This window comes from Thamnophis elegans, chromosome 1 (assembly GCF_009769535.1).
Source record: "Thamnophis elegans isolate rThaEle1 chromosome 1, rThaEle1.pri, whole genome shotgun sequence".
Lineage (NCBI taxonomy): Eukaryota > Metazoa > Chordata > Lepidosauria > Squamata > Colubridae > Thamnophis > Thamnophis elegans.
This window is the reverse complement of record NC_045541.1, coordinates 38405928-38418103: the sequence shown is the minus strand read 5'-3', so window position 1 is coordinate 38418103 and position 12176 is coordinate 38405928. Positions and strand designations below refer to the sequence as shown.

Sequence of the window (12176 nt, the reverse complement as noted above, 5' to 3'; positions counted from 1 at the left end):
CATAGGCTTTAGTCTCCAGTACCCTGATCCCCTGTTGCCTTCTCTGCACTCTCCTTAAGAGTCTCCACATCTCTTCTACATCATGGGGACCAAACTGAGCGCAGAATTCCAAGTGTGGCCTCCCAAGACCTCAAAAAGTGGGATTAACACTTCATGGGAGCTTGATTCTATTCCTCTGTTTATGATGCCAAAAACTGTGTTGCTCTTCTGGCAGCTGTTGCACACTGCTGACTCACATTAAAGGGGTTGTCCACTAGGACTCCCAAGATCCCCTTCACAGTTACTACTGTGGAGCAAGGTATCCTGTACCTGTGCACTTCACCTTCATTGCCTAAAGGTAGAACCTTACTTCCTTGAACCCCATTTTCCCTAGGTAGTGCCCAATGTTCAAGGGTATCAAGATCCTTCTGTAGCTTTAGCCTGTATTCTGAAGTGTTGGCTATTCCGGCCAGCCGGGGGTCATCTGCTAACCTGATGACCTCCCCCCCCCCATCAGCCGTTAACAAACAGAGAGCTAACAGTCATTCCGGCTCCTTCTTATGACCGCTTGAGATAACAGCAGTTCTTAAAGAAACAGTACTACTATCATGGCATATATTTTGCTATCCCAAATGTTAGCTTACACACCTAACACCCTCATTCAAATCACTGATGAAGATGTTGAAGAGTACTGGGCTCAACACTGAACCTTGGGAGACTCCCTGCACTCTTCCCTCCATGAAGAGGCAGTTCCATTGAGGAGTACAGGTGGGTGCACCAGTTACCAAGGCACCTGGGGTGACTAGGTCTAACCCACATTCTTCTACTTTATCTAATAGTAGGTTATGGTCTACCTTATCAGGACTTGCTGAAGTCCAAGTTAACTATATCAATGGCATTCCTATGGTCCACTAGGGTTGTCACCGTAATCTAATATGGCCAGTCTGGTATGATGTGTTTTTGACAAACCCATGTTGGCCTTGGGCTCTCGAGACGGTTTTTCTTCCTTTCTGAAGGGGGGGAATCACATCAACAATTCTATAGTGGTTCTCCAGTACTCCAGGATCTCTGATAGATATAGTTTCAGTTGTTTGGAGATTTTGTCCGCCAGCTCCTTCAGACCCCTGGGTGTAACCCACCCGGTCCTGGGAATTGGACCTTGCCTAAGATAGACAGGCTACCATTTCTTCCCTATCTCATCTTGGGTTCCTAATCTGAATTTGGGATGCGGTTCTTGATAGGTTGGATTGTTTATCCCTTCGGGTAAAGACAGATGCCAAGCACGAGTTAAATGGTTCGGCTTACCCCTGCTGCTTGTCACCTTCGGGCCACTTCTCCCAGCAAGGGACCAATCGTTTCCTTAATCTTTCTTGGTTTTATCAGGCGGGAAGATGCCCCCTTTTGTATTTTATTCTAGTTCATTATTATTATTGTGGTTGTGGTTCTTGTTGTTATTATTATTAATTTACCTTTGTGGCAGGCCTTTATTGTGAGCCTTAGCTCCCCTCACTCCATCTTTACACACACTCTAGTGGCCGCCCATTAAACTCCGTCTGTGTTTACATTCTGAATATCTCTGCGCTAATCCTAGCCATAGAATCATAGCACCCTTATGGCCGGGGAAAAAAAAAAAAAAAAAGGGTCAGACAGGCTGGTCCCCATGCCAGAACCCACCACAAACTCAGAATGGGATGCCCGACTATGAGAGATCGCAGAAGCACCTCAGATAGCCTATGAATTTAGACAACATTCGCTGAGGGCAGAACATACAGCAGGGGTGGGTTCATCAGAGCCGGCTGGCTCAACCGGACCAAGGGGACAACTTGGAGCGGAAGCTGCAGCCAGTTGACCACTTGGCGGTGGAGCGGAGCATCCTGAGGAAAGACCTCTTCTCCCCCAGGGTGATAAGGACTATCCAGGCCGCCCGCAGGCCCTCCACAGAGCGCATCTATGGCTCCACGTGGCGGGCCTTTGACTCTTGGTGCAACTCCCGGGGGTTCAACCCCATCCAGGCTACGGTGCCTCAGGTTCTGGACTTCCTCCAGGAGGGCCTGGATAGAGGGTTAGCTCCTAACACAATTAGGAGACAGGTCTCAGCCATCTCATCAGTTCTCCTGTGTGGCAGAAATCAGAGCCTGACACACCACCCCATGGTCAGGCAATTCCTTAAGGGGGCCTCCAACCTCAGACCACCTACGGTACACAGGTACCCTTCCTGGGATTTACACAGGGTATTGGACGCTCTAACGGGCGCCCCATTTGAGCCATTACAAACAGTTTCCCTTAAGTTCCTGACCCTGAAGGTGGCTTTCCTGGTGGCCATCACTTCCGCCAGGCGGATATCCGAACTGCAGGTGCTGTCCACCAGGGAGGATCTCTGTGTCTTCCACCAAGATAGGGTGGTGTTACGGCTGGATCCATCCTTCATTCCCAAGGTGTGCTCCTGCTTCCATCGAGCCCAGGAACTGATTTTGCCCAACTTCTGTCCAGACCCTTCTCACCCATTGGAGAGGAAGTGGCACACTCTGGACGTTAGGAGGGCTCTGAGGATTTACCTCAGGAGAACCAGGCCAAACAGGAAATCCGAAGCCCTGTTTGTCTCCTTCCAACCAGGATCCCTGGGTAATAAGGTAACTTACACCACTATCGGCAGGTGGCTGCGAACCTGCATTGCCACTGCTTACCAATCGCAGGGGTTACAGACACCAAATCATATCACAGCCCACTCCACACGGAGTGCAGCCACATCCACGGCCTGGGCCACACAAGCATCCCTGGCCGAAATCTGCAGGGCAGCCACATGGGCTTCCCCCTCTCCCTTTGTTAGGAACTATAAGTTGGACTCCTTTGCCTCGGCAGAGGCCTCGTTCGGCCGCAGGGTGTTGCAGGCGGTTCACAGGGCAGGACCCGTGCCTCAACAGGCCTGAGTGGGGGACATAGGGCCTCAGGGATCTCCCTCCCTAGGGACGTGCAGGCTTTGGTACGTCCCATTCTGGATACTCCTCCCCCCTCACTATGGAGAAAGGGCGTTGGTACTTACCTGATACGCCTCTTCTCATAGTGGGGGGAGGAGTATCCAGTCCCTCCCTGACTATGTTTGTACAACTAAGTGTTATGTTCTTTGTTTATATTGTTATTTAATTATTGATGTTGAAGACAATAAAAGCAAAAAAACTGAATCAAGAGTCTGGAGCGAATGATGCAACGAGTCGGAGAGAGCTCTTCGTCATAAAACTGGGCAGGCTCACTTCCAGGGGGCGGAGCCCAAAGAGCTTATCTGACTCAAACCAATCACGAGAGGATAAGGTCAACCCATTCTGGATACTCCTCCCCCCACTATGAGAAGAGGCGTATCAGGTAAGTACCAACGCCCTTATTCCTGGTACATTTCCTAGTACAAATAAATGTTTATTTTAAAAAAATTCTGAGTGTCGGCTATATTTTAGAATGCTTCTTGATTAAGAATTGACATCCAAAGTAGATAGAAAATGACAGATTTGGAAATGACGTAGTGGCTTTGTTTTTTGGGGGAATTCTTTCAAGTAATTCTTGAATTACTTTCGTAATTCTTTGAATTACTTGAATTACTTTCAAGTACTTTGCTTTTAAAGCAGCTCACCTTGACCTTCCAGCTGTACCCAATATGGAGCATTGTCACTGTAAGTCTGCTATCCACACTATATATCTAGGGTGGCAGTATAATGTTTTTTGAAAAGGTTTCTGGAACATGGATTTGTGACACACATATTGCACCAGCTAAATGGGTTGCCCTTGGGTCCCCTGACTCAATTTAAAAAGCCAGTTTGAAATAGAAAAAAACCAATTATTTTAAACCCGCTTCCTTGAGAGAAAACCTCTACCTGTTTCAATGTCCACTTGTGAGAACAGGCTGGTTTGACAGGTTGGAAGGGCTGAAGAACAGATGTAGTAGCTGTACTGAAAGTAATAGAACCTTATACAAATTTGGCCTTATGGGAAAAAAAGAATTAAGTGATAATTGAAAGTATGTATTAGAGCAATCTCAAATGGCTGAAAAAGAAAAATACAATGGAAAAGATCAAAAGTAGGGAAAGAAAGTAAGATTCAGAACACAACATGCAGTGAATATAAATGGGGAACTAGCATAATAAACATTTGAGTTCTAAAGAGTTGACTCTCTCCCTTCAGTCTGGAGGGTTATAATTACTGGGTTTCTTTTAAAATCCAGTGTGAATTGGTATTCATGGTGGACGTCATTCAGGGATTAAAATAGGATAGACGGTTCTCGGCAATTTTTGATTCTGTCATCCCTCTAGTGATTCAACTATAGTTTAATAATCAGTATTCTTCTGATAGTTCATTTTTCTTTTCTTGTATCTTTAGGTTTTTCATCCTCTTGGCATTGAAAAGAAACCATGCACCTGGTGGTCCCAAAGGTGCTTTTTCAATATTTCAACCATTCCCCACCATCCTGTCAGAGGTGAAGAAGCTTCTTGGATGAGAAGCAAAGTCTTCAAAGAAAAACCAGAAAGTCCAGTTGCCTCTTGAAAAAGAACCTTTGGGACAAATCATGACCTAAGAATCTCAATAGACATGCACCTGGTCACCACGTATGGCCAGAATAAAATGTAGTTATCATAAGGAATAAGGGCTGGCATCTCCTATCCTTCTATTTTATTCTTCCCCATCTGTTCTTGCTTTGTTGACTTCATAAAAGGAACATATAAGTCCAATAAACCTCAACCTATTTTGCAGATATCAGTTTCAAATAGTTAAGTATGTCAATGTGTCTTCATTGTGATAGCAGCTGTGGATTAAGCTCAGATGGCTTGACTTTCTAGGCTGTGGGAGTTGGTGGTAGCATTCATGGGATTTGTTCTAAAAGATTTGCCCTGTGGCAATGTTAGTACACTCACTTGTTCTCTTTTCTCTCTCGAGAGAGCCTTCTGCTTGGTCTTTTGATCTGCCTTTTAATGCAGGTTTCTGGCTTTTTGTTACTTGGAACTTTTACAATACAACTGTCAGTAGAGGCTTGGCAGCTAGGTTGCTAATTAGAACTACTTCTGTGATTTACTTTGGGCTTTAGTAAGTGTAGAGGCATAAGCTCAGTGGATTAGACAATAACTCAGAAATGGGTTTAATTCACAAGGTTGTGCACCCTTACTGTAGCACATTTCCCTAGTGTATGATTCTATTCTTTTCTACTATTCTACTATTTAACATATACATGAAACCGCTGGGCGAGATCATTCGGAGGCACGGGATAAAATACCACCAATATGCGGACGATACGCAACTGTATCTGTCCGCCCCGTGCCAACTCAATGAAGCGGTGGACGTGATGAACCAGGGTCTTGAGGCCGTTAAGAACTGGATGAGCGCTAACAAACTGGTACTCAACCCGGACAAGACCGAGTGGCTGTTGTGTTTCCCTCCCAACAATTTGGCCAATGTTCCAACACTTAGGCTGGGGGGTCAAATTTTATACCCCTCAGATAGGGTCCGCAACCTAGGAGTCCTCCTGGATCCACAGCTGACTTTTGACCACCAGTTGTCAGCTGTGACCAGGGGGGCATTTGCCCAGGTTCGCCTGGTCCGTCAGTTGCGGCCCTACCTAAACCGGGAGGCTCTCGCAACAGTCACTCGAGCCCTTGTGATCTCTAGGCTGGAATACTGCAATGGGCTCTACATGGGGTTGCCCTTGAAGTGCATCCGGCGACTGCAGTTAGTCCAGAATGCAGCCGCGCGAGTGATAGTGGGCGCACCGCGGTTCGCCCACGTTACACCCATCCTCCGCAAGCTGCACTGGCTACCTGTCGATCTCTGGGTGCGCTTCAGGGTACTGATGACCACCTTTAAAGCACTCCATGGTAGTGGATCTGGGTACTTGAGAGACCACCTTCTGCCGATTACCTTCCTCCGACCGATTAGATCGCACAGACTGGGCCTCCTCCGAATCCCATCCTCCAGTCAATGTCGACTGGCGACTACACGGAGGAGAGCCTTTTCTGTTGCAGCTCCAACCCTGTGGAACGACCTCCCCATCGAGATCCGTACCCTCACCACCATCCAGACCTTCCGCGCAGCCCTCAAGACCTGGCTCTCCCATCAGGCCTGGGGATAGGTTCCCAATGTACCCGCCCGAGTGTTGACTGCTGAATGAAAGTTGTGTTTTATTATTTTCTTCTGTTCGCACATTGTTTGTCTTTTGATATTGCACCCCCTTCCCTGTGATTGTAAGCCGCCCTGAGTCCCCTCGGGGAAAAGGGCGGCCTATAAATCTTAATAAAATGTCTAAAAAAAATGTCTAAATTCTCTTTTTATGGAAAACCTGTGTCGGAACCATATATGCACCTTTTATATGATTATCAACAATTTGAAGTTACAGCATCACTTACAATTGGTCTTTGCACATATTGTATGACTACTGCAGCATACCCATGCTCACATGATCAAAATTTGGATCCTTAGCAACTGGCATGTATTTAACGTTACAGGGTCATGTGATCACCATATGCAACCTTCCCAGCTGGCTAAAGTTAATAGATTCGTTTAACGACTATAAGTTTTATTTAACAGCTACAGTGGTTCAACCATGGCAAAAAAAGTTATAAAATTGGGTGCAATTCAGTTAGTAACCATGTTGCTTGGCAATGGAAATTCTGGTCCCAATTGTGATCATAAGTCGAGGACTACTTGTGTTGTATCCCTGGAACCATATCTAGAACTTGTTGACATGTTCTTGTGACACTAGTGGTGCTATAAGCCTGAACAGATCCCTTCCTAGAGCCGAGGTGGTACAGTGGTTAGAGTGCAGTACTCCAGGCTACTTCAGCTGACCGCTAGCTGCAGTTTGGCAGTTCAAATCTCACTGGCTCAAGATTTGCTCAGTCTTCCATCCTTCTGAGGTGGGTAAAATGAGGACCCAGATTGTTGGGGGCAATAGTCTGACTCTAAACCACTTAGAGCGGGCTGTAAAAGCACTATGAAGTGGTATATAAGTCTGAGTGCTATTGCTATTGCTGTTCCTCAGAAAGATTTTGATCCATCAGTCCTTCCAGTGTTCTCTGAAGACTTGGCCCTTCAGAAAGATCTTAGATGTGTCTGGGATCAGTTTCTGAGAACTTGTGCTTTGGTTTTGCACTGTATTTTTTGAGCATGCTAATTGAGGTGGGAACATAATTATGGCAGAATTAATAACAGGTAATTTAATAATGTCGTGCTTAAATTTAATATGCAGTGGTTCTTAGACAAAGTAAGACGACTCAAAATTGCCTCAGAGAAAAATGCCTGAAAAATATCTTTGTTGTTAGAGCAACACCAATTGTGGGATAATAAATAGCTTGCTCTGAGAATTGTGTGTCTGCCTCACACATTGCTTCATTCTCTTTAGATATAAAAATGCAGAGAAGGATTGGGAATGGTAGAGGAATTCCATTATCAGCATGATCGTAATTTAGAGCAATCATTTTTACAGCCGAGATATTGTGGTGGGTCAGGCTTACAAGTGATAACATCCCGTCTGATTAGAATTTAATTTTCTTTCTTTCTTTTTGTAGCGAAGGGCAAACCGAAAGTACTAAACAAGCCCTTCCATCCTATTATTAAACATTTAACCAAAATACCATCGGGAAAAAAATGTGCCAGCTGCAGAAAATCCAGTCATGAAACCTAAAATGTACAACATTTTGAGAGTCAGCTTATCAGTGGGTGGTGCATTTTTCATACTATTTTTGTTTATAATTTGACGGTGGTCTTATCTGTGGACAGGCTTAGAGGCATGTATATGTGGTACTCTACTAAATATAACTTTGATGTGGTAAACCAGAGTGTTTAAAGTAAAAGAAATCACCTTTTTTGTGGCTAAGACTACTCGCACAGTTTATGAGAGCACTAAAACTTCCTCCTCTTTGTCTTTCATTGCCAACCAACCACTAATCTCTTTAGATTAAAAACAACTCAGACAAGCAAAATTGCCAGCATTTTTAAAACAATAGCCCACAGTGGACTGCAGGATTCTAACTACTAAATAAAAGATTGGGTATAATTGGCCAGCAATGTGAGCATACATGTCTGAGACTCGGATTTTGGCTTCAGTTTGAAGGGCTCATACGACTTTTATGATGTGTGGATTTTGAAATGCAGCAGAAAGAATGGAGAAAGCAAAACTAGCCAGAGCTGCAACCTTGCTGTGCAAAAAAAAGAATGTGCCATTTCAGTTGAAGTTGAGTTAAGCTTCCCATTCATGTTGCATTTGGGAAAGCTTCAAACGGGAGGATTAGATGCGCATGAATAATGAACAGGGAAAACTGTACATTGCAGGCACATATGTGCGCACTGGGAACTTGTTACCAATGGCTACTTCTGGTGAATTGCCATGGTGTAAGGTTGTCCTGCTGAATCATTGTGGGGAAATATTGTGTGTGTGTACCTGTGTGTGTGTGTGCAGGGAGAAATACACTGTGTGGCCAATTTGGCTTTTCTGCAGAGCTGCTGAAGATCTAGAGGGAATGCCTATTGTAGCCTTGCAATTCAATATTTTTTTAAATTGGAGAGGCAAGATGTTTTTCAAAAAAAGAAATGGAAAGAAAAAAAAACCCAATGGGAACAAAGCAATTGTTTTCTGTAAGGGGAAAAATAGAAGAGATCTGACATGCTTGGTGTCCAAGCTTGGTTGAACCGATGTCTGAGGATCAATGTTGGTTTTCAGTCTTACTATACCACCTGAATTATGCAGGTATGGGGTTACCTGTTGATTTACCTTACCTGTTTTTCTTTCCTTGTGTGTTTCTTAGATTCCTGGGCCTTCTGGTGACAAAGAGAACTTGATTTCAAGCCATCTGCATGTTTGATGCTCCCTCTCTGCTATGGAATCCTGGCCTACGCTGGGCTGGCTCCTCTTCCTTAGCTTAATTGCTGACTGCCTGAAGGGAACGCGGGCGCGGGACTTTACAGTGAAAGATATTGTGTACCTTCATCCTTCAAGTAAGATTTGTGAAGCAGGCCATAACCTATACAATTACTATGGAAAGCTCAGAAAATAGAACCAGTAGATAGCACAAATAGGAGAGCACAAATACCCTCAGATTGCTAGCACATAGCAAAGAGATGTTGCAAGTTGTGTCTATGAAGTACTGGGTTTTGCATCAAAGCTTCTTTCTGTCTGTGGCCTGTCCATTGGAGAAGCCAAAGGAGCTTCTGTCCCATTATTGCTCTTGGACAGAAGCTCCTTTGGGCTATGTTATGGGTAATGTTCTCTGGTTTGACTTGCCAAAATGTATTCTCGGCCACACTTGCTAATAAGGACTTTGATCAATCATCTTGATGAGGCAAATGGTGCATTCTCTGCAGCAATTGCTAGATTTTTGCAAGCAATCTAGAGGAATCTCCTCGTGCAACAGCTTTTGTGAGAGGTCTGAGAAAGAGTGGCTGGATTTCATTGACAAAGAGCTTGTTGAAATTCAGCAATTTCCTTCAGCATCTTTGGACAAAGTTTGCCCTATGTTGTTGAGAAAGTCCAAAATGCTGCAAAACTGTGTGACGTAAACAACCGGGACACTGAGGTAAGTGAGGTGGCCACATATCTTTGGAAGAAACTTTGAGACAGCGTCTCGTATGTATGTATGTATGTATGAGTGGTGGGATGCAGGCAGTACGCCCCGGTACGGGTGTACCGGTGCCTGCACGGAGCACCGAGTACCGTTCCGTTCCGGTGCTCTGAATGGCTCGCCTGCCCACCCAAGCTCCCTACCTGTATTTGAGCTCTTCAGCGCTTCTGCGCATGCACACGGAGCACATGGCGCCTGCACAATGCTCTGCCGAGCAGCTGGAGCATTGCGGAGCCTTGCGGAGGCGTTGCAAGAGGTAAGGATGCATGAGTGCGATGCGCGCGTTCATGTGGTGGATGCCGGAACCCACCACTGGTATGTATGTATGTGTGTATACACACATACACACATGCACAATTTAAAACAGTGCAGCACAGTGAAGTCGTAATGACCATACAATCACATTATATACAAGTAATCTCGTCCAATAGCTATTAGTCTACTTAATACATTATCTATCCTTCTAGCCAATCACATTATTTATAATTTTTTCCAGTCTTGTCACCTTGTCTTATACCAATAATAAAATCTATTCCAAACTTCATAATATTCTGATTTCCTTTTATTTTTTAATTTGAGGGTGAGCCTATCTGCTTCCGCACAGGCCAGAATTTTCTTGGAGCGCCACTTTTGTTGAAGCAAAGCAGGTCCCTGATTTTGCGGAATGCTCTGAAAAACAGGCTAGTCTATGCAGAAAGTAAACATTGTAGCTTCCTAAAATATTAAAGAAGAGTATAATTAGGGGATGTACTTTGCGCTACGTCACTTCTTCCCAAGTGCTGTTTAGAGCTGTTGTATTGATGGTGGCCTTGGGCAGAAGAAATTTTGCAGGAATTTTTGCAGGAAAACCCTATCTTAGTAGCTAGATAGAATTCTTGATGTTAGTTAAATTGAATTTATAAGAGAATAACAGAGTTGGAAGGGACCTTGGAGGTCTTCTAGTCCAAGCCACTGCCCAATTAGGAAACCCATTTTAGACAAATAGCTGTCCAATCTCTTCTGAAAAAACTCCAGTGTTGGAGTACCCACAACTTCTGAAAGCAAGCCATTCCACTGATTAATTGTTTTAACTGTCAGGAATTTTTCCTTAGTTCTAAGTAGGTTCTTTCTTTGATTAGTTTCCTTTCATTGTTTCTTGTCCTGCCTTAGAGATATGTTAAGATTATAAATACTTGTTAATTTAAACAACTTTTATTCAGGTTGGTTTCAACTTGTTTAAGTATACTACTGTTTAAACTAACCACATTTTACTGCTCTTACAGTGAAGAAATAGTAAACTCTTTAATAAAACTTAGATAGCAAATCTCACTAAGCACCTTCCTCTCGCCCCTACAGAAAAAAAGGTACAAAAAGAGAAAATCCCAAAGGTACTTTTTTAATAGACAAAAAGGGGAAATATTCACAGTTCAGTCTCATTGATGTTATGCTAAATTATGGTTTAGCCCTGTGTTTAAACCTGGCTTTTTATTGCAGAGGAAACTTTGTAGAAAAGATAAATATAAGAAACCTAAGATGCGTATATTTGACTATGAACTCTAAGCTGTGCTGTTCATTTTCTGCATGGAACTTGTACCTAATTCTAAATTTAGTGCATGGACTCAGTACTCTGATGATGGATAGGAGAATTTAGAAAAGTCAGGAAATGCTTATTTAAAAGGAGGAATTATTAGGAGATAGAAATATATAATGTGTGTGGAAGGAAACATGGTAGAAGGAAAGCGAATAAACAAGAAACCAGGTATTCTTTCTTATATCCAAACTTTTCTTTATAATGTATAGAGCTCACCTGTATCCTCCTCCCCCCCCCCTTAATCAGAAAGGGTTGGCTAAAAACTTGGTATTTTCTTTTTGGGTGGGGGAGGTTCTGTTTAGTTGAAGCTTTTCTTTTCTGCAATGCAGATCACAGGTAGGGAAACTTAATTCATACTGTATAGAGCAAGGGTGTCAAACTGGATTTCTTCGCGGGCCGAATCAGCATTGTAGTTCTCTTCCACAGGCGGGGGATGTGTGCATTGGAGGGGGGAGACGGGATGGCTGCCTCCTGCAGCACTCTGACAGCCAAAATGAGGCATTGGGGGGGGGGGGTCCACGCACAGCCTTCCTGTGCCTCATTTTTGCCCTCCATAGCCTCCTGCAGCACTCTGCCGGCCAAAAACGGCCCCTTTTTGGCCCTGTTTTTGCCCTGTTTTCGGCCGGCAGAGTGTTGCAGGAGGCCATGGAGGGTGAAAAAGAGGCCTGGGGGCCCCTTGCATGTGGCCCGTTTCAGCCGCCAGAGGCACTGCGGGATGGTCCTTTGATATTTCCAGGCCGGCCCGGTGGGCTGGATTTAAGCACTCGTGGACCTAGAGTTTGACACCCCTGATATAGAGGCACAGAAGGGAATAAACAATTCATTCCAGGTTGGAGTTGATCCTGCATGTTATTTGGGGGTATGGAAAGGCACAGAAGTAGATACAAGCTATACAGGTGGCTCTTGACTTACATATGTTTGTTTAGTGACCATTTGAAGTTGCAGCTGGTCTTCACACTTACAACTGTCGCAGCATCCCCACAATCACTTGATCAGAACCCAGGAGCCGGGCAACCAACATATATTTATGATGGTTGCAG

The 12176-nt window shown here is 44.3% G+C and overlaps 1 protein-coding gene across 1 annotated transcript in view; it reads left to right on the top strand.

Annotated features, from left to right (window-relative positions):
* LYPD6 (LY6/PLAUR domain containing 6) overlaps positions 1-12176 on the top strand; it is a 66755-nt gene that overhangs the window by 42075 nt on the left and 12504 nt on the right. Inside the window, exon 2 of the mRNA XM_032229712.1 lies at positions 8754-8943. Coding sequence (XP_032085603.1) covers positions 8826-8943 — 118 coding nt within the window. The 5' untranslated portion in view covers positions 8754-8825. The remainder of the gene's footprint in view (positions 1-8753; positions 8944-12176) is intronic.